At 37.3% G+C, this 18,687-nt stretch overlaps 8 protein-coding genes across 8 annotated transcripts; 4 read left to right on the top strand and 4 right to left on the bottom strand.

Moving 5' to 3' along the window:
• Positions 1-219: 219 nt before the first annotated feature.
• On the top strand, positions 220-2,583 carry NAB3 (Nab3p; the record flags this gene model as incomplete). The annotated part of the gene is made up of 1 exon (XM_003677706.1): positions 220-2,583. One exon carries the CDS (start codon positions 220-222, stop codon positions 2,581-2,583), a length of 2,364 nt encoding a protein of 787 aa, XP_003677754.1.
• A 639-nt stretch (positions 2,584-3,222) lies between these two features.
• On the top strand, positions 3,223-4,278 carry MIY2 (ubiquitinyl hydrolase 1; the record flags this gene model as incomplete). The annotated part of the gene is made up of 1 exon (XM_003677705.1): positions 3,223-4,278. The coding sequence occupies one exon, from the start codon at positions 3,223-3,225 to the stop codon at positions 4,276-4,278; it is 1,056 nt and encodes a 351-aa protein (XP_003677753.1).
• A 784-nt stretch (positions 4,279-5,062) lies between these two features.
• On the bottom strand, positions 5,063-6,232 carry RSA1 (Rsa1p; the record flags this gene model as incomplete). Its single annotated transcript, XM_003677704.1, has 1 exon — positions 5,063-6,232. One exon carries the CDS (start codon positions 6,230-6,232, stop codon positions 5,063-5,065), a length of 1,170 nt encoding a protein of 389 aa, XP_003677752.1.
• A 397-nt stretch (positions 6,233-6,629) lies between these two features.
• TAF4 (Taf4p) lies at positions 6,630-7,640 on the top strand (the record flags this gene model as incomplete). The annotated part of the gene is made up of 1 exon (XM_003677703.1): positions 6,630-7,640. The coding sequence occupies one exon, from the start codon at positions 6,630-6,632 to the stop codon at positions 7,638-7,640; it is 1,011 nt and encodes a 336-aa protein (XP_003677751.1).
• A 161-nt stretch (positions 7,641-7,801) lies between these two features.
• NCAS0H00910 (lysophospholipase family protein) lies at positions 7,802-9,742 on the bottom strand (the record flags this gene model as incomplete). Its single annotated transcript, XM_003677702.1, has 1 exon — positions 7,802-9,742. The coding sequence occupies one exon, from the start codon at positions 9,740-9,742 to the stop codon at positions 7,802-7,804; it is 1,941 nt and encodes a 646-aa protein (XP_003677750.1).
• Positions 9,743-10,055: 313 nt separating this feature from the next.
• On the bottom strand, positions 10,056-11,543 carry RRN11 (Rrn11p; the record flags this gene model as incomplete). Its single annotated transcript, XM_003677701.1, has 1 exon — positions 10,056-11,543. The coding sequence occupies one exon, from the start codon at positions 11,541-11,543 to the stop codon at positions 10,056-10,058; it is 1,488 nt and encodes a 495-aa protein (XP_003677749.1).
• Positions 11,544-12,043: 500 nt separating this feature from the next.
• Positions 12,044-13,765, bottom strand: HSP60 (chaperone ATPase HSP60; the record flags this gene model as incomplete). The annotated part of the gene is made up of 1 exon (XM_003677700.1): positions 12,044-13,765. One exon carries the CDS (start codon positions 13,763-13,765, stop codon positions 12,044-12,046), a length of 1,722 nt encoding a protein of 573 aa, XP_003677748.1.
• A 1,755-nt stretch (positions 13,766-15,520) lies between these two features.
• CIN8 (kinesin motor protein CIN8) lies at positions 15,521-18,535 on the top strand (the record flags this gene model as incomplete). The annotated part of the gene is made up of 1 exon (XM_003677699.1): positions 15,521-18,535. The coding sequence occupies one exon, from the start codon at positions 15,521-15,523 to the stop codon at positions 18,533-18,535; it is 3,015 nt and encodes a 1,004-aa protein (XP_003677747.1).
• Positions 18,536-18,687: the final 152 nt, after the last annotated feature.

Raw genomic sequence — 18,687 nt, 5'->3', positions numbered from 1 at the left:
AGATATCTTCTCTTTTAAACATTTCTTCAACAACAAGACAAAAAAGTATATATGGGCCTCTACAAAAAGCCCTAATGCCTTTTTTTTATCTTTATTATCGATCATTTAAATACTTTCCAATATACTGGCAGAGATCCCGTATGGCGCGATTTTCTTTTTTCTTCCTGAAATCTTTTACTAATTAACAAAGAAAATAGAAAGCTAACATGATGATGATGTATGATTAGAAGACCTAAACAACCAGTACACAAACACAAGCAAACAATAATGTCAGCCAATGAACTCAAGGAAACTGACATGAATACAGAAGAGGGACAAGAACAACAAATTGAATCTGTCCCTGAAGCTCCCGAATCCTCAAATGTGGCCGCCACTCAAGAGAATAAGGAGAGTGAGGAGGACGATAGTGCGGATGATGACGAAAACACTAATTTATACTCCGATGATAACAACGGTAACAGTGGAGATGATGCTGATAATAGTGAGTCAGTTGCCACTGAACAAGACAATAAAGATAAAGACGCACCTTCAGAGGATGATGACGATGAGGATGATGCTTCTGACTCCGATGAGAGTGAGGAAGCCACTTCGGATGTAGCTGATCAAGACGAAGCTGATAGTGAAACTGAATCTAACGAAGCTGCAAATGCGAGCGATAATGGTGATGAAGATGAATCCTCTGAAGAACAAGATGAAACGTCTGAACAAGCGGAACCAATAAATAATGAAGAAAAAAACACTTCCGAAACTGTAAATACAGAAGATACACCAGCTGATGATACTGAAAATGTAGATCATCATCTTCTACACAAACAAGCAAACTATATTATGGAAAGTGGAATGCTAAATCGCCCAGAATTTCAAAATTTAGATGACAAACAAAAGATCACAGCAATTGTGAATTTATTAAACTCAAACCCAATTACACAGCTGAATATCACAAAGCCTGATGCCATTGAAAATGTTATCCCACCTCCAAAACCTACAATGACAGTTAATGAAGAAACACAAAGACCACTATCTGATGCTGAAAGGAGAAGATTAGCTCCAAGACCAGATTTGAGAAATCCAATGACTCCAGAAGAGCGTGAAAGATATTCTGTCTATCTACGTGGTGAAAATAAGATTACTGAAATGCATAATATTCCTGCTAAGTCTAGACTTTTCATTGGAAATTTACCCTTAAAGAATGTTTCAAAGGAAGATTTATTTAGAATTTTTTCACCATATGGACACATCCTTCAAATCAACATCAAAAATGCATTTGGATTTATTCAATATAATAATCCACAAAGTGTTAAAGATGCAATTGAATTAGAATCAGATGAGATTAATTTTGATAAGAAATTAATCCTTGAAGTTTCAAGTTCAAATAGTCGTCCTCAATTCGATCATGGTGATCATGGTACCAATAGCAGTACTACATTTATTTCATCTGCTAAACGTCCCTTTGACAATGATGAAGAAGATGATACTGCTAACATGTATAATGATATTGGTGTTAAAAGGTCAAAGAAACGTGTCCCATCTTGTGTCATTTATGTGAAAAGGACAGCCGATCGTAATTATGCTAATGATGTCTTCAAGAAATTTAAGGACCGTACCTCATTAGAAACTGATATGATCTTTTTAAGACCAAGAATGGATTTGAGAAAATTGGTTAATGATGCGGCTTATGATGGTGTCTGGGGAGTGATTTTCATAAATAAGACTCATAATGTTGATATCCAAACATTTTATGAAGGTCCACATGGGGAAACTAAATTTGATGAATATGTCGGTGTTTCTGTTGATGATGCCGTGGCTATCTTTATTAATTTGAAAACTTCAAGAAATAATATTCGTCCACCAATGGGTAGTCAGTATAATTATGACAATCAAATGAATATGGGGGGTCCACCTCCTCAAGGTCCTGCCCATCAACAAGGTTACTATAATAGTTATGGCATGCCTCCACAACAAGGTCCTCCACCTCCACAACAGAACTATTATAGCAATTACAGTGCACCACCTCCCCAACAACAAGGCTATAATGCACCACCAATGGATCAAGGATATGGTCGCTACCAAGGCGGTATGCCACCTCAACAACAAATGGGTCAAGGCTATGGTAGATATCAAAATTCCTCAATGGCCCCACCACCTCCACAACAACAACAACCACCTCCACCAATGCAAGCATCTCAACAAAATCAACTTACAAATCTACTGGGTAATACTTCCAATACCAGTAATCCAAATCCAATGGATCAACAACAACTTCTATCAGCCATTCAAAACCTACCTCCAAACGTTGTTTCCAGTTTATTAGCTGCTGCTCAACAACAACAGCAACAACAGCAGCAACCTCAAACACAACAGCAATTGATTGGTTTAATTCAATCAATGCAGAACCAACCACCACAACAACAAACCGGGTATCCACAATTAAATCAAGCCAGCCCTCCCCCACCAATGGGTAATAATTATGCTAGTCAAAAGATTTCTCCACCACCATCCGAACAGCCAGCACCAACTCAACAGAGTCCACCTGGCAATAACGTTCAAAGCTTGCTTGATAGTTTGGCTAAATTACAGAAATGATTGCGATAATAACTTGTAATTCCTTGTATTTGTTTTTCTGATAGACAATCTTCTTTTTTTCTTTCCTTAATCCATCTTTTTGTGCCATATTATGATTGTTCTGACTTATTCTGTTCACAATTACTAAAACTTACACTATCCACTTCAATGAGATGTCTTGAGCTGCTTATAAGTCACATAATTTCTGCAGCTAAATCCGCCTCTTCCACAAGCTTAAAGTAACGTCCTTTCTCTCTTCTTCTTCCTTTGCTTTAAATTTCAGAAACAACTACACACAAACTTTTCTTTGCTACCTACCTTACTTATTATATATAATCTCTTCTACTCTAAATATATACCACACAGCTTGGTTCTTGTGAAAATCTTAAAATCTTTAATCACAATGCGACTAAATTTAAAACTACTCTTTACAGACAATATATTATATCTTTTATTTATGATTAATTACATAATCACACCAACCCCGGGTAATATGACAGCTAATAATAGGTCAAGTTGAAACATTTAGAAACAGTCAGGTACGTGGCATAATTTTATTTTACCCAAATTATTAAATATTATGATAATTTATAACCTGAGATTGTTCTAGCCACCTTCTTCAAATTACTGCCCATTGGTAGCAAAATCACACAACACAAAATGACCGAATCATTACAGTTTACAATTAAAAACATAGAAATCAAGGGGACACCGTTTAAAATACTTCTTCAGAATGAGAACGGGCCCTGTGCATTGCTAGCCATTGTCAATCTACTGTTGATCTCACCTCAACATAAGCGCATAAACTACTCACTAACTGAGCTTCTAGAAAAGAAGACTAGTACGGTATCCCTTGATGAAGTGAATCAAGTATTAGCCAACATTGCCCTACAGAGCAACACTGAAATGAAAGGTAGTAATGGGGCTGATATGGATCAATTATTGGAATTGCTACCGCACTTACATACGGGTTTAAACATTAATCCCAAGTTCGATGGTACTTTTGAAGATTCGAATGAAATGGCTTTGTTTCGAATGTTCAAGATACCCATTGTTCATGGTTGGGTCATTGAAACCTTATCTAAGTATTCGTACGAATCTGCCCAACAGGTTTTATTGAAGGCAGCTGAGGGTGATGAGGAAGCAGTAGGGGAAGCTACTTTAATTCAATTATTTTTCGATGAGACTGGCACTCAACTGACGCAGAACGGGCTAGCATATTTAAATACCATTTTGGAGGAAAAGGGATTTGTGGTATTGTTTAGGAATGATCATTTCTCCACCATTTATAAGGAGAATAACCAATTATATTCTTTAGTCACAGATCTAGGCTATAGAAGACGTAAAGACATCGTTTGGGAAAACATTAAATCAATTGATGGATCTGAAGATACGTTCTGTGACGGTAATTTAGACACTATAGACTTGAAGATGGGCGGAGAAGAAAAAGATTTTAAGATCAAGAAAAATGATAATAATAAAAATAATGAATTTGATCCGGAGCTGACCAGTAAATCCTTAAAGGAGGAAATGTTGCAAATTGAAAACGATAAAGAAATAGCTAAACAGCTACAGCAAGAGGAAGATATGAAATCAAAAAGGAAGAGCCAGAAGAAGAAAAAAGTAGTGAAGAGACAGTCAAGTGCAATTCCGACTCCAAAAAAGGATCCAATAGCGGAGAAAAAAACATCTGCTACTGATTGTGTGGTTATGTAAAAGGGTTTGTAACAAAACGAGATATGAGAATGTCACTCTTATGAAACAACATTGAAACCAAGGTGAATTGATAAATATTCATATTGTTAAAGTTTGTTACTTATATGAAACAGCAATGAAACTTTAATTACTCGATAATATTTGGATGTACTAAATATAAGAATGAACTTATTTAGTCAATGGAAAATAAGTAATGCTAACCTTGGAAGATATTTACAGCTAACCAGAAGATACCATCATTTTTTTAGTCAGCAATGTCAAACTTAATAGATAAAGAGACAGATTCCACACAGGTTCCACTTATTATAATCAAAACTCCTCCAACTACAGAAAGGACGGATTTGAAGGACCATGTAAAAAAGCTTGAGATAGGGAATAATAACAACGAAAGAGTCAAGCATGTAAGAAAAACCAAAACTTCTAGTGAACGACAGCTTCGAAATGAAAAAAAAATACGGGGAAGATTACAAAACCACATATAAAAGAAAATGAAAAGACCACAAACTTAGCCCTCAAAAAACAAAGGAATATTGCCCAAAAGGATTCAGATGCTTTTTATCATGGTGCGTTATTTGGATCTTTCTTGGGCGCCACTTTAAGTACTGTCGTTACAAATTTAATTGTAAAATCATTGGAGAAATAATTTTAAATTTATGCTATTGGTAAATATATCTATGTAAAGATGATGATGATAAATGCTAAACTCTATCTAAATTGCCTTTTTTAAATTATAACGCACAATAAGGTTCTACGGTGCCATAATGTTTTCTTTTTTAACGAATATTCATTGTTTCGGTCTGTTATTGTATACTGATGATGGTCTCTTATTTGTATTACCAAACCTTGGATTTCTTCCCCTATAAGACGAAGAAGATTGTGGCGATCTATTATTGAAGTTTCGATTATTCCTGTTCTTATTATCATGATTGTCAAAACCACCAAATAATTTGTCCTTTTCATCTTGAGTTAATTCGTATTCTAGTAAACCAGCATCCCCCAAGTTTGTAATGAAATCTAGTAATTTTGAATTATCGCTAACCATCCCCCTTTGGATTAATTTCAAATTTAAATTAGCTTTCGGGTTGAACCTATTAACTTGGTTTTGAATACTCTGAATAAATTGATTTTGTTTTCTAGATTCCACTAGGACACTTTTCTGTTTTTTTACGTCTTCCTCCTTTAACCCCATTTCTTCCATATGTTTCTGTTTATTATTTGAAATCTTCAACAACCACATTTTACGTCTTTCTTCTCTCCATTTAATGATATCCTCATCTGTCACCAGGGAAATGGATGTTCCTGGGACAACAATAGGCTTCTTATCATCTTCAATATTTGTCTCTTCGTCACTGTCACTGTCCAAAACTGGCAGAGAAATATCATTGTTTACCTTACGCCTCTTAGTTGTATGCATTTCAGGCGTTTCATCAGCAGAATTTCCTTCACTGTCGTTTGTCTGCTCTACCATAAGTTTATCTGGTTGGCTCACAGGAGTTGTGTCATCCTTCGTAACGATAGTTTGCTTCTTTCTTTTACTTGACACGTTCCTTGCTGAAGTAGAAGGACCTGTTGAAATATCTTCGTAACTGATGGGGGTATATGTGCGCATAGGTGTAGTTCCTCTATTATTCCAGTCGTTAGATGGCGATTGTTGTGGTTGTGCCCACTGGTTGCTGTTCATATATGGCTGATATTGTCTTTGCTGCTGATGGTACCCTGGTTGTTGGTAGGGAGCTTGGTACTTGGGTACTGGATAGTAAGGATACCCCTGTTGTGGTGGATATTGCGGATAGGATTGAGAGGCCCTGAGATTATCATTATGATTACTCATCGTCTGACCATTTTCTGATGAATCTTGTCCTAAAGTTCCTGAAAAGGTAGGTTTCGGAAGATGTGCTTGAGGGGGCCCATTAGGGGCGTAATGTGGTTGATCTTGCTGCCCATTATAATTCATTTTCCAATCTATTTGTCTTTTAATGCTGGTGATTAGTGGTTAATGTTAACTTGCAATGAGATAAATTTTTCACTTTAGCGCCAAGAAGATTATGTCGCTAATAAAGACAATGACGATATAACGATCAGTATTGAAGCAAGAGCTTTATATATTTGCTTAACATACTTCATGGTCTTAATATAACCTTTGAATGGTTTCCTTTGTCACCATTCCTTCGTATTGGTTGTTAGAACCTTATAAATCACTATGCACGAATTGTTATTGCAAATGGACATAAATTTCCCATTAACAAGCAAGAACATTTAACGCTAATGGAAAACACTAAATTGACGTTGTAGGAGAACAGTGGAAAGACCATCCATTATAACTGTACTATATCAACCCCAACCCTAATATAATGGCCAGTTCACCAAAGAGGAAACAGGAGAATGACCAATCAGAAACTAATTCCAAGAAGGTAAAAACTTCGAACGAAGGAACAAACAGCAATGTACCAGGTGGATTCTCTGATTTAGCTCTTCCTCGTTCATCCACAGATCTATCATCCAAATCCACTGTACCCTTGGCACTTCCCATTAGCAAGATGTCTAAACAATCCAAAACAGCAGGTAATGCGTCAACGACCAACGTATCGCAGCAACAGAAACAATCTGACCCAAACAAGATGCAAGACGTTTTATTCTCAGCGGGTGTAGATATCAGAGAGGAGGAAGCTCTGCTCAATTCATCTATTATTGCATCCAAGAACAAAATTAACACCATGGATGTGAGAATTCCATCACATCCTCCCTTCTTACATCCCGATCAAGTTGCACGATTTATGCAACGTGTAGCCAAGGAGCAGCAAAGGAGAACCAGACAGGATTTTAGCAAGTATCCGGAATTGCTAAGTATGATGTCAACAGCGTGTGAGACTTATATGAGGGACATTCTTACTAATGCTCTTGTCATATCGAGACATAGGAGGCGTGCCATAAAACTGAATGCAGGGAGAAGAAGTGAAATATCAATGATACTGAGAAATATTGCCCTAAAGGAAAAGAAGGATGAGGAAAAGCGTGTTAAGAAGAGGATTGCATTAGGGTTAGAGAAGGAAGATTTGGAAAATAAAATCGATTCTGAAGAGACTTTACATAGAGCATCAAATGTTACTGCTGGGCTTAGAGCTGGTAGTAAGAAGCAATACGGTTGGTTAACGTCTTCCGTAAGCAAACCCACAAATACTAGTGTGAAATCTGCAGGGAAAGTAGCATCTGATATTGCAGCTAGAGGAGAAACAGGGTTGAAATTTAGGGAAGCAAGAGAAGAACCAGGAATTGTCATGAGAGATTTATTATATGCTCTAGAAAATAGAAGAAATGGTGTCCACAATGTTATATCAAAGGGCTATGCAAGAATTAGAGATTAAACTTGTGTGTATATATGCATAACGATTATATATGTTTTTTTGTAGTCTACAGAAAACAATTATTGATGAAATCATAACATGTCTTTAAAATTTTGGGATATAATTGTATATAAGATAATTGAATTATATAATTGTCTAATTAAAAAGGAGTTTAACAAACTTCAAATCAAAGAGAAGACAACGCTAATAATAGAAAACATAAACATAAAAATGTTTGAATCATTAACGTTCAATGCGACACCGGCATTCTTCTTGTTAGTAGAAGATGAAGACGTTGAACTTGCAGATGCGATACTAGCAGAACCGGTGGCAGATGTGGTAGCATTTGTACTGTCTTTTGCTGGAGTGTTATCAATCGTACCATTCCAACAGTAATTCGTGAAACATTGATTACATTCAGTTGGTAAAGTAGCATTCATACTTTGTTGCTTACGTCTCATGATGGCACAACCAATACAACCTAAGAAATCAGAGTCATCAGTAAAATTACCTCTTGTTGCAGATTCAAACCCATTTTGGATCATACTGAAACGTTCAGAAGTTGAGTATGACATCTTAAAGGTACTTTGATTACCATTGAACGAATGTCTAGCATTTGGAATATAGACAACTAAAGGTGGAATATATTCCAAATCAGTTAAGTTACGAGCATCACAACCAAAGAAAGTTGGTCTTTTGTTTAATCCTAAGTTAACGAACGTATTCTTGTCTGGGACATATGGGAATGCCATACCGTTACCTTGCATACCGAATTGACGTTCGTATGTGTTAACCAAGGATGCACCATCTGGCCATGATTGGTTTGTATCAGCGGAATTATCTAGAGCAAAGATGACATCCAATTCACGTTCCTTTTGTAATAATGGCACCAATGGAATATTTTGGTTATCTTCACCACCATCAACTAAGAACAAATCCTTGGATTGAACAATACTCTTAGAATAATTACTAGCGATAAAATCAGCATCTCTAAATGGATTTGGAGAGTAGATGGCAATATCATTATAATCTGCTGATAAATCATTTAGGAAGTGAGATGCTAATTTAGTAATAAAGCTTGGTAAACTTGTGGAGTTAATGTGTAATAAAAATTGGTTAAATAAAGTGGATGAGGTACCAGTAATAAACCCAGTGTTATCAAACCCGGCAATACATTTACCTTCAGTAATTGGTTTCCCATTAGACACGTTAGTACCTAAATATTTTACGTCAGTGAAAGTATTTAGAGTTGGATCCCATGAACCCATTTCAAACGGATTAAATTCAAAAACGGTAGCATTTAAATTAATCACAGTAGTACCAGGATATCTACCATCAGCAACGGAGATTGGGAATGGCATTTCAGCGTTCTTAAATACGTCAGCATCTCTCAAAGTAGACCAAGTGTAACCTTGACCACCACGATAAAGACTTGGGAAAAAATTATAAGATAATGCACGTCCCCAAACATCAGCCAAAGAGATGTTGAATCCTGCATCCTGCTTGGCTTGAACAGCATCTGAGATGTGATCCCATCTTTCCCCAGTCTCAAGGATATTCCAACCACCTGGGTTGATAATTGAATGTGAAATATCCCATATGGAATCATCATTGGTCATATTATTTAAAATGGCTTGCACGGATGTCCAATTATTCCAACCTAAAGTACTTGTCAACCAATTCCCCCCAGAAAGCCCAGCTAAGTAGGTTGCACCCTGTAATAGACCACCTAACCCATGTTCATTGGCACCATCGGTTCTGTTATCCATGGCAGCAACCATACCAGCACCACTTAACATCGCACGGTACCCACCACCAGAACATGCGACACCAATTCTTGGAGCTGATGAACTGTTCCCACTGAATAATTGAGAAATCAGTGATGTATCTGAGAAATTACTAGTAGAACGTTTCAAAAAAGATTCGAGAGCCTCACTGGTAATAGCATCTCTCTTGGTAAGCCATGATTTCTCGTCATCGGATAGAGAATTGGCCTCTCTAATTAAATTTATGTTGTCGTCACATGTAACATTTGCTGGAACGTAGCTGTTGGAAGGAGACCAAGCTCCGACTTGTAGAGAAAGCGTTGCCAACAATATCAGGTCTTGAAGTTGTAATTGCATAGCTTTATTCTTACTTTGATTATGCTAGTATGTCGTTGATGATAAAACATGGAGACGGTTAAGAAGTAGTTAGGGATGGTAAATATAGGAGAAAACCTCGAGATTTTTTCGCCAAGTTGATTTCCGCGGTGTTTTCACTGGCTCCTAAATATAACTATAGACAAATCTTACTTAAGCACTACATAATTAATAAGTGAACAGTAGAGAAAGTTGTATGCTGATGTGTTATGCTAATATGACGTGTAGATAAATATAAGTATATGCGTTCTATAAACTATTAGAGTCCGTTTTTTTGCGCTCAGGTGGATTTGGTCTATTCACTGGAATCGGATTGTATTTGGCTGAATGGATCCTCCTCCATGAGGTCCTCTTCATGAATCATGGGTTCCAGAGCTTGTGTATCTAGATCATGTGCAGCATTGGTAAAACTGAAATCAGAGAAAACATATTCATCTTCTGCCGGGGGAATTGGATTTGTCTCAGGGACCAATTGTATGTTTCCATTGTCCATACTGGATCCGTTGTCTGATTCATTGTTGTCCTTGTCCTTGGAGTTGGTTTCATCTTTGGAGTATAATCTTTCTTCAAAAGTGTTTAACTGTCGTGTAATAAATCTCTCTGGATATTCAAAGTGACCCTTGGACATCGCCGTCTGGAGAAACGTTTTAACCAACTGAATATTTTGAATCACTTCGTTTCTGGCAATGTCACGGGCAGATCCATTACTCTGATTTAAATTAAAATTAAGAGACAATTGATCCGCCTTTACCATGTGGCAAAGTGCATATATAAACCAAACTTCTGCGTCCTCCATGAATGGGGGTATCAATACCAATTCTGATACCTTTTCTATCAATATTTGCAATTTATCCCTTCCAAATCCACCATAATCGCTGTCTATATCTTCGTCATTATCGGTATCTGTACAATAGATTAAACTTTTCCACAACCACGTTATCGTAAATTTGGATGAGTGTGTCTTGGACCCGCTTCTAAACACAGGGTCGACTCTGTGGGTCATACCTTGAATATAATTGATCCTTGATGAATAAACGCTATTCATCCAAACAAGGAAATCAAGAGTTGTGGTTGCGGCTCGCTGGGATAAAATCTTGACACCGATACCCCATATTGATCTGATGTCCACTTTAGGTATTCTAACCATCAATGCAAATATCTTGTACGCTACTTCCCATTTACCCTTCATGACGTTTATATGTAATAGGTTCGTTAGATTTTCTATATGTTTCAAAGTAAAACTTTCTGGTGTATGCAATGGTGTAACTAACTCTTGGCCTTGTGATATGCTTTCAAAACATATATTATTAAACTTGGAAGAGTGTAATAATGATCCTTGCATCCTTCTCTTGGTGGATTTTTCAATTTTATTCAATTTGGAAAAAGATATAAATTTTTTCTGTAATGGCATTCTTTTATTGTTATCAGTAGACCAAATTTCATAGGACTCTTGTGGCTTTTCATGTGTCTTGAAAAACCTTCGTTCCTGATTCTCTGGCCCCTCATCCTCCCTCTCCTCCTCTCCATCTTCATCTTCATCTGTATCTGAAACAGCTTCACCAATGACATTCTTCCACCTCCTTTTCAATCTTCTTCTTCTAACTTCTTCATCCTCCCCAGTAGACTCGTGGCTTTCACTGGCTGAATTCTCAGGTGTCGGTAGTGAAGATGATTCAGCATCTTGGCGGTTGTACTTTCTCGACAGTTGATTGATATAAGTATATCGAATTTTCCTCTCATTAGCAATTCGTTTGTTCGATATTTGTGTGGGTAGATCGAACATATTTCCATGGCAGGTTAATATACACGGTCCTCCTTGCTGAAGCTGAGAAGTGATGAGATGAGATGAGATGACCAGCTTATTTTTACATGCTTTTTTTTCATTGCCTTTTTTTTCAATGTTTACCTTTCGCTAAAATTTCAAAGGAAGCGCTAGGCTCACTTCTGCCTAGAATATAAACTGAACTGATCTGATCTGATCTGATCTGAACAGTGTGTGAACATGAACGAGTACTAGGGTGCGTTTACATGGTGATAAATAATGCGAAATGGCTCAAAGATTGGCAGGTACCTTTAACCAATGTCTCACATTGATATCTGAGTTGAGCACCAGGGAAGATCATACATAAGGTTCGCAACACTACTTCTGCCTAAAATCATAGACGGTAAGAAGACTTTAAACTATACGTGTATACTTGCCTATTTACATGGTAATATATAGTGTCTGGACGAACCGAGTACTTCGTAATCTTGTTATTGTATTCACAAATTCGTTTTCTTTTCTCACATCATACCTGGCATACCACCCATTCCACCTGGCATACCACCGGCAGCACCGGCAGCAGATGGTGGTTCTGGAGCATCCACAATGGCAACTTCAGTGGTAGCCAACAAGGATGCGACACCGGAAGCATCGACCAACCCTGATCTGACCACTTTGAATGGATCAATGATACCGGATGCCAACATGTCTGTGTATTCACCCTTAGCGGCATCGTACCCCTTGGCGAAATCTTCACCAAATTCATCTACCAATTTGCCGACAATTACGGAACCTTCTTCACCTGCATTTTCAATGATTTGCTTTGCTGGTCTGGTGATGGCCTTCTTGATAATATCGACACCTAATTTTTGGTCAAAGTTTTCCACTTGGATGTCATCTAGGATTCTAGAGGCCTTAACCAAAGCGGTACCACCACCGGGCAAGATACCTTCTTCCACGGCAGCTCTTGTAGCGTTTAGGGCATCATCGTAACGGTCCTTCTTTTCACCCACTTCCACTTCTGAGGCACCACCGACTCTAATGACGGCAACACCACCGGACAATTTAGCTAGACGTTCTTGTAATTTCTCCTTTTCGTAAGAGTTTGTTGTGGTCATATCGATGGAGTTCTTAATTTGTTCAATTCTTTCTTGGATATTCTCTTTAGAACCTTGACCATTTAAGATGACGGTATCTTCCTTGGTAATGGTGATGGAATCACAAGAACCTAGATGTTCAATGGTACATTGGTCTGGTTTCAAGTCTAATTCTTCGGTGAAGACAGTTGATCCGGTAAGGATGGCGACATCACCAATGATATTCTTTCTATTATCACCAAACCCTGGGGCCTTGACGGCACAGACTTTAACTTGACCTCTTAATTTATTTAAGATACATGCGGCAAGAGCTTCACCATCGATATCCTCGGCAATGATCAATAATGGTCTTCTTGTTTGGTTGGATAATTCCAAGGCAGGTAACACATCTTGAATGGATGAAATTTTCTTTTCACTTAACAACAACAATGGTTTTTCAAATTCCACCTTACCTGACTTGGCATCTGTAATGAAATATGGAGAGATGAACCCACGATCGAATCTCATACCTTCAGTGACTTCCAATTCATCTTCCATAGTTCTACCCTCTCTAATGGTAATGACACCTTCTTTACCAACCTTTTCCATGGCAGAGGCCAAAAGCTTCCCGACATGGACGTCCCCATTAGCGGAAATGGTAGCCACTTGAGCGATTTCCTCTGAAGTGGTAATTTCCTTCTTATGTTCCTTCAAAAACTCGATGACCTTCTCCACAGCGACTTGAGACCCACGTCTCAAATCCATTGGATTACACCCAGCAGCGACGTTCTTGACACTCTCAGCAAAAATGGATCTCCCCAACACGGTAGCTGAGGTGGTCCCATCACCTGCGGCTTCATTTGTCTTGGAAGCCACTTCCATCAATAATTTAGCACCCATATTCTCGAACTTATCTTCCAAGACGATGGCCTTAGCGACAGTGACACCATCCTTGGTAATCTTTGGAGGACCGAATGGTTGTTCGATAAGAACGTTACGGCCCTTTGGTCCTAAAGTGGTAGAGACGGCGTTAGCGAGGGTCTCGACACCCTTGAGAAGGGCAGCTCTTCCCTCGACTCCGAATTTTAGTTCTTTGAAAGTGGAGTAGGCGAGACGTTGTCTGGCAATGTTCCTGACAGATAGCTTTGTGGCTGTGGTTCTTAGCATGTTGAGTTGCTTGCGTTGGTGGATTGTGAGTCAGTGGTGAATCATGGGATTGCATTGGATTATTCTGCCTCTTATAGATGAAATGAAATTGTCGGTCATAATGAAAAGTTTCGACAAAATTCCACGGCACGTTACCCGGACGGGCGGGTAACTAAAATGATAGCATTTGTTTACTGTCATTTGGAATATTCTGTTCTTACAGAAGTGTCAGAAGGGTCACTTCTCATGTTATTAAGGTTTACTGCATTCATTTAGTTATTTACGTATCTAATAGGATAACAATTTTCAATCTAAAAACAACTACCCATAGAAAGGACCCATTGATAATTGTTGGAATAAAAGAAGGTTTACCCTGTAGAGAATAAAACACAGATAAAGGTAAAGCTGGCCATGAACAAAAGATATAAAAGAAAGAAGAGAAGGGGGGAACATGTTCACTTAATACAGTAAACTGTAAATGATTATTTATTACTTTCATTTTTTAATGTTCGGACAATAACGAAAACTTGAGAAGTCCGGCAAATTGGTATTGACGATGAATAATACTGGTATTATGGTTGTGCACCATTAAAATTCTCATTACTGCGGTGACATTACTATCTTTTAGTACCACCCTCTTCTTGGGTTAAAGAAATAATATTATATAGCTGGAAAGAGAGCATCTTTTTGTATCAGTTTCTATACGACGTACACTCCTGCTACTGTAATGATTATTTCTTTTGGTTGTGTAAGTCATTTTTCGAGTTCAGATCTTAATTTAAAAACTGGATACTGTGCCCATACTGTGCCCATACTGCCAAATAGGAACGGATTGATACCATAAATTTAGTACTAAATGTAGTCTTTTTTGAAAGTTAAAAACGCTTCAACGGCCTCAATTGCAACCTTGGAAATCTTGTCCCCATCTCCTGAATTAGAATCAAATGAGCATACTGTCAACGATTTTACCGTTGCGTGTTTCGGGATCATTGCCATGCATTCCACCAATTAATTTGCATAAAGTCCACCTTTAGATGGAAAACCATTAACTGTTTTTTCAATTCAGTAGGGAAATCAACTTTCTTATTTAATTCCACCCAGACCACATCCATACCTGATTCCACAACTCTTTCTCTTTAAAATTGATAACAATCACGTAACCCAATCCTTCCAAAACGTCGACCTATCCAAGGTCCAGCATTTGTTGTGGTCCTTTACCACATGATGATCACGTTCACCTACGTGGTGGGGCAAGCAAAATTATCGTAGTGTTACCCATTCTTGGTGGGCCTTGTGTTGCAAAAGAGGTGTGGTATTCTAAGTTGGCTACTGAAATATTATTGTATAACGTTAGGTCCCTTCGGGTCATGTGCACATATTCGAGATCACTGCAGCTAAGTCCTTCACCTAAGTAAAAACACTAAGGTGTGGGGAGATACGGCAGCTGTAAAGTATTGTTAGGAAACACCTCTACCCACAAATAAACGTCCGTTTCAACATTAAAGCTGTTACATACTCTTATACTATGGGCGTTTATCTCACGAGCCGCTGACGGAATAGATTTTTCACTTCACGACAAAAACGTAAACAAAAACAATCAATAATTCACAATGTACACATCTGCATGTACAACAACAAACAACAGCGCTATACCCCCTCCTCCCCCCCAAGATCTGCTGTCAATCTTATCAGGTACCTGCTGTCACATACCATTTACCATTCCTGAACGAAATTAAACAAGAAGCAAACAAAACGTACCCATTGAACCGCTCACATATGCCTGCTCCACCGACACGGGACAGAGAAATCACCAATGTCCCACTGACAACGACAAGAGAGCCACCTGAAGAGGATACAGAGTTGAACATAACTGTTGCAGTCCGATGCAGGGGTCGTAATGAAAGAGAGATCAACTCCAAGAGTCCAGTTGTCGTCACTGTCCCGGACATCACTGGCGCCCAAGAGATATCCATCAATACCACTGGCGAAACGGGAATCACGGCCCAAATGAACTCCAAAACGTACACGGTGGACAAAGTGTTTGGTCCTGCTGCAGATCAGGACTTGATTTTCCAAGAAGTCGCGGAACCACTGTTTAGAGACTTTGTCAAGGGCTATAACTGTACAGTTCTCGTTTATGGGATGACTTCCACGGGTAAAACATATACAATGACTGGGGATGAGAAATTGTATCAGAATGGGACCATGTTGAGCGATGCCGCTGGTATTATCCCCAGAATCCTGTTCAAGTTATTCGACACATTGGATAATCACCGTCATTCAGATGTAACTGGCTCAACGACAGATTTTGTAGTGAAATGTTCATTTGTGGAGTTGTATAATGAAGATTTGAAAGATTTGTTGAATTATGATTCGAACGACGAACAACAACAGCAGCAACAGCTAGGATCTAGAAAATTAAGAATTTTTGATTCGACAAACAATAACAATAATAACAGCAATTCCAATGCAAGTAGTAGAGCCAGCTCAAGAAATAACTCACCCAGAACAAGCTCTATACTCCCCAACGCAAATGCAACGAATTTAGCCATGAGGAAAAAATCAATAAGATACAACTACAATAGCAACAATAAAGCTAAATCAAGCAACAATACGCGACCAAATACAAACGATGAACCTTCTTCAATAGCAGGACCCGATGAAAATACCAATGGGATTTACATTCAAAATCTACAAGAATTTCATATTACCAATGCAAAGGAAGGTTTATCACTTTTACAAAAGGGATTAAAGCATAGACAAGTAGCATCTACCAAAATGAACGACTTTTCAAGTAGATCGCATACAATTTTTACAATAACTTTATATAAAGAGCACAAGGATAACTTATTCCGTTTATCCAAGATGAACCTAGTGGACCTGGCTGGTTCAGAAAATATTAATAGATCAGGTGCTATGAATCAACGAGCTAAAGAAACTGGGTCCATTAATCAAAGTCTCTTGACGTTGGGTAGAGTCATTAATTCACTCGCAGATAAGAGTCCACATGTACCCTTTAGAGAATCCAAATTGACAAGATTATTACAGGATTCATTAGGTGGGAATACTAAGACTGCACTGATCGCTACTATTTCTCCCGCTAAAGTCACTTCGGAAGAAACTTGCAGTACATTAGAATATGCATCCAAGGCTAAGAATATTAAGAATAAACCACAATTGGGATCAGTCATATTAAAGGACATCCTTTTGAAGAACATTACTAGTGAACTGGCTAAAGTTAAATCTGATCTAATGTCTACCAAATCAAAAGACGGTATTTATATGAGTCATGAACATTATCAAGAACTAATCATGGAATTAGAAAGTTCAAAGACAGAAGTACAAGAATCAAAGAGAATGATTGAAAAATTATCTTCACAAAATTCGATGCTATTGAAAGATAAAAGATCAGCCAATGAAGTAAATGAACTTCAAAGAATTAAACTTAATAATTTAAAGGATTCCATGAGTAATTTGAATGAAAAATTGGAAATTCAAAACGGTAAAGAGACTAAATTAATGGAACAAATAGGTCAATTGGAGAAGTCTCGTGAAAAGTTGAATTCTCTAGTGAAAAACTATCAAACTAAACAATCTCAATTGAAAACACAGATAAGCAACATCTTAAATGAAAACTTATTCGAATTGAAAAAAATATTAAATAGTCATAAAGATGCCATCAGGCAATCTGAAGGAAATTTTGACGTAGAAATGAATTTAAAAGTCATTAAAGATGAAATTACATCCATGTTAGAAAAGACCCAACACAAGACGGAAATGATGTATAAAGAATTTATTGAAGAATTCTTGGAACAAACACCTATCAATCTTCAAAAAATATTTGAACACGTTACCCAAGTAGAATTCATGGTTACTGGTTATTACAATGAAATTACTGAAAATTTATCTGATATTAGTGAGGAATATAATAATCTGAAACAATACTTAGATAATGATTTCTTTCAAAATAATCATGAAGATCTATTGAATATTCACATCAACGCTACGTCAGACATTTTGGCTCAATCGTCTGCGGAGTTATTTAATAAGTTTAAAATAATGATGGATGCTCATTTAATGGAAAATAAAAAATTAATGATCGACAATTTTAGAACAGCCACCAACGATGTCATTACTAAGGAGATGGAATTATTTAAACCAAAAAGAAATAAATGGGAAGAATCGATTGAATTGATAAATAGATGTGATTCTATCAATAATGGGTTCCACCACAATATGACTGGACAAGTTTCAAAGATTAAAACCAACCTCGCCTCCTCTTCATCTTCTATCCACAATGCCATCGCATCAATAAAGTCACAAGTCCTTGAACAGTTAAGTAATGATGACTCTGATGTGAAAACTGCTTTAGAGAATGATCCAATGTTTAATAAACATTTTAATGAAATCATTGAAAAAAACATGATTTTGCAAAAGAACAGAAAGAATGCAATAAATTACACAGATAAATCTCTACTTAATATTGATGAGTTAAGCGAGACGGTTAAGATCGCACTAAATAATATTGTGGACGATGTCGCTATTACCGATGGTGACGATAACTCACCTGGAACCAAGACAAAATCAAAATTACGACCCTTAAGATCAGCAAGCCAATTATTAATAAATTCGAATCAAAATAAGGAAAATGGAGTTAGAGGGATAGATGTCACTGAGAGTAAACTTGGTAATAGTAATTCGCAAATACTTAAGATTCGTTCCAAGAGGAAGCAACTCGATGAGAATGATGGAAATTTAGCTTCTAAAAAGATATCGCGATTGAATCGTTAAATTACGCTCAATTGCAAGGACAAAAATAATAAAGAATATTCATTAAAAACACACCACTGGGTCTATTTAATTACAAGGGGGTAAAATTATTGTAAAATTATATATAATATTGTGTAGCTAAAATGGCACATGACTGTAATATTATCAAATTT

Source organism: Naumovozyma castellii, chromosome 8 (genome assembly GCF_000237345.1).
Source record: "Naumovozyma castellii chromosome 8, complete genome".
Taxonomy (NCBI): Eukaryota; Fungi; Ascomycota; class Saccharomycetes; order Saccharomycetales; family Saccharomycetaceae; genus Naumovozyma; species Naumovozyma castellii.
This window is presented reverse-complemented; position numbering and strand designations above follow the sequence as displayed.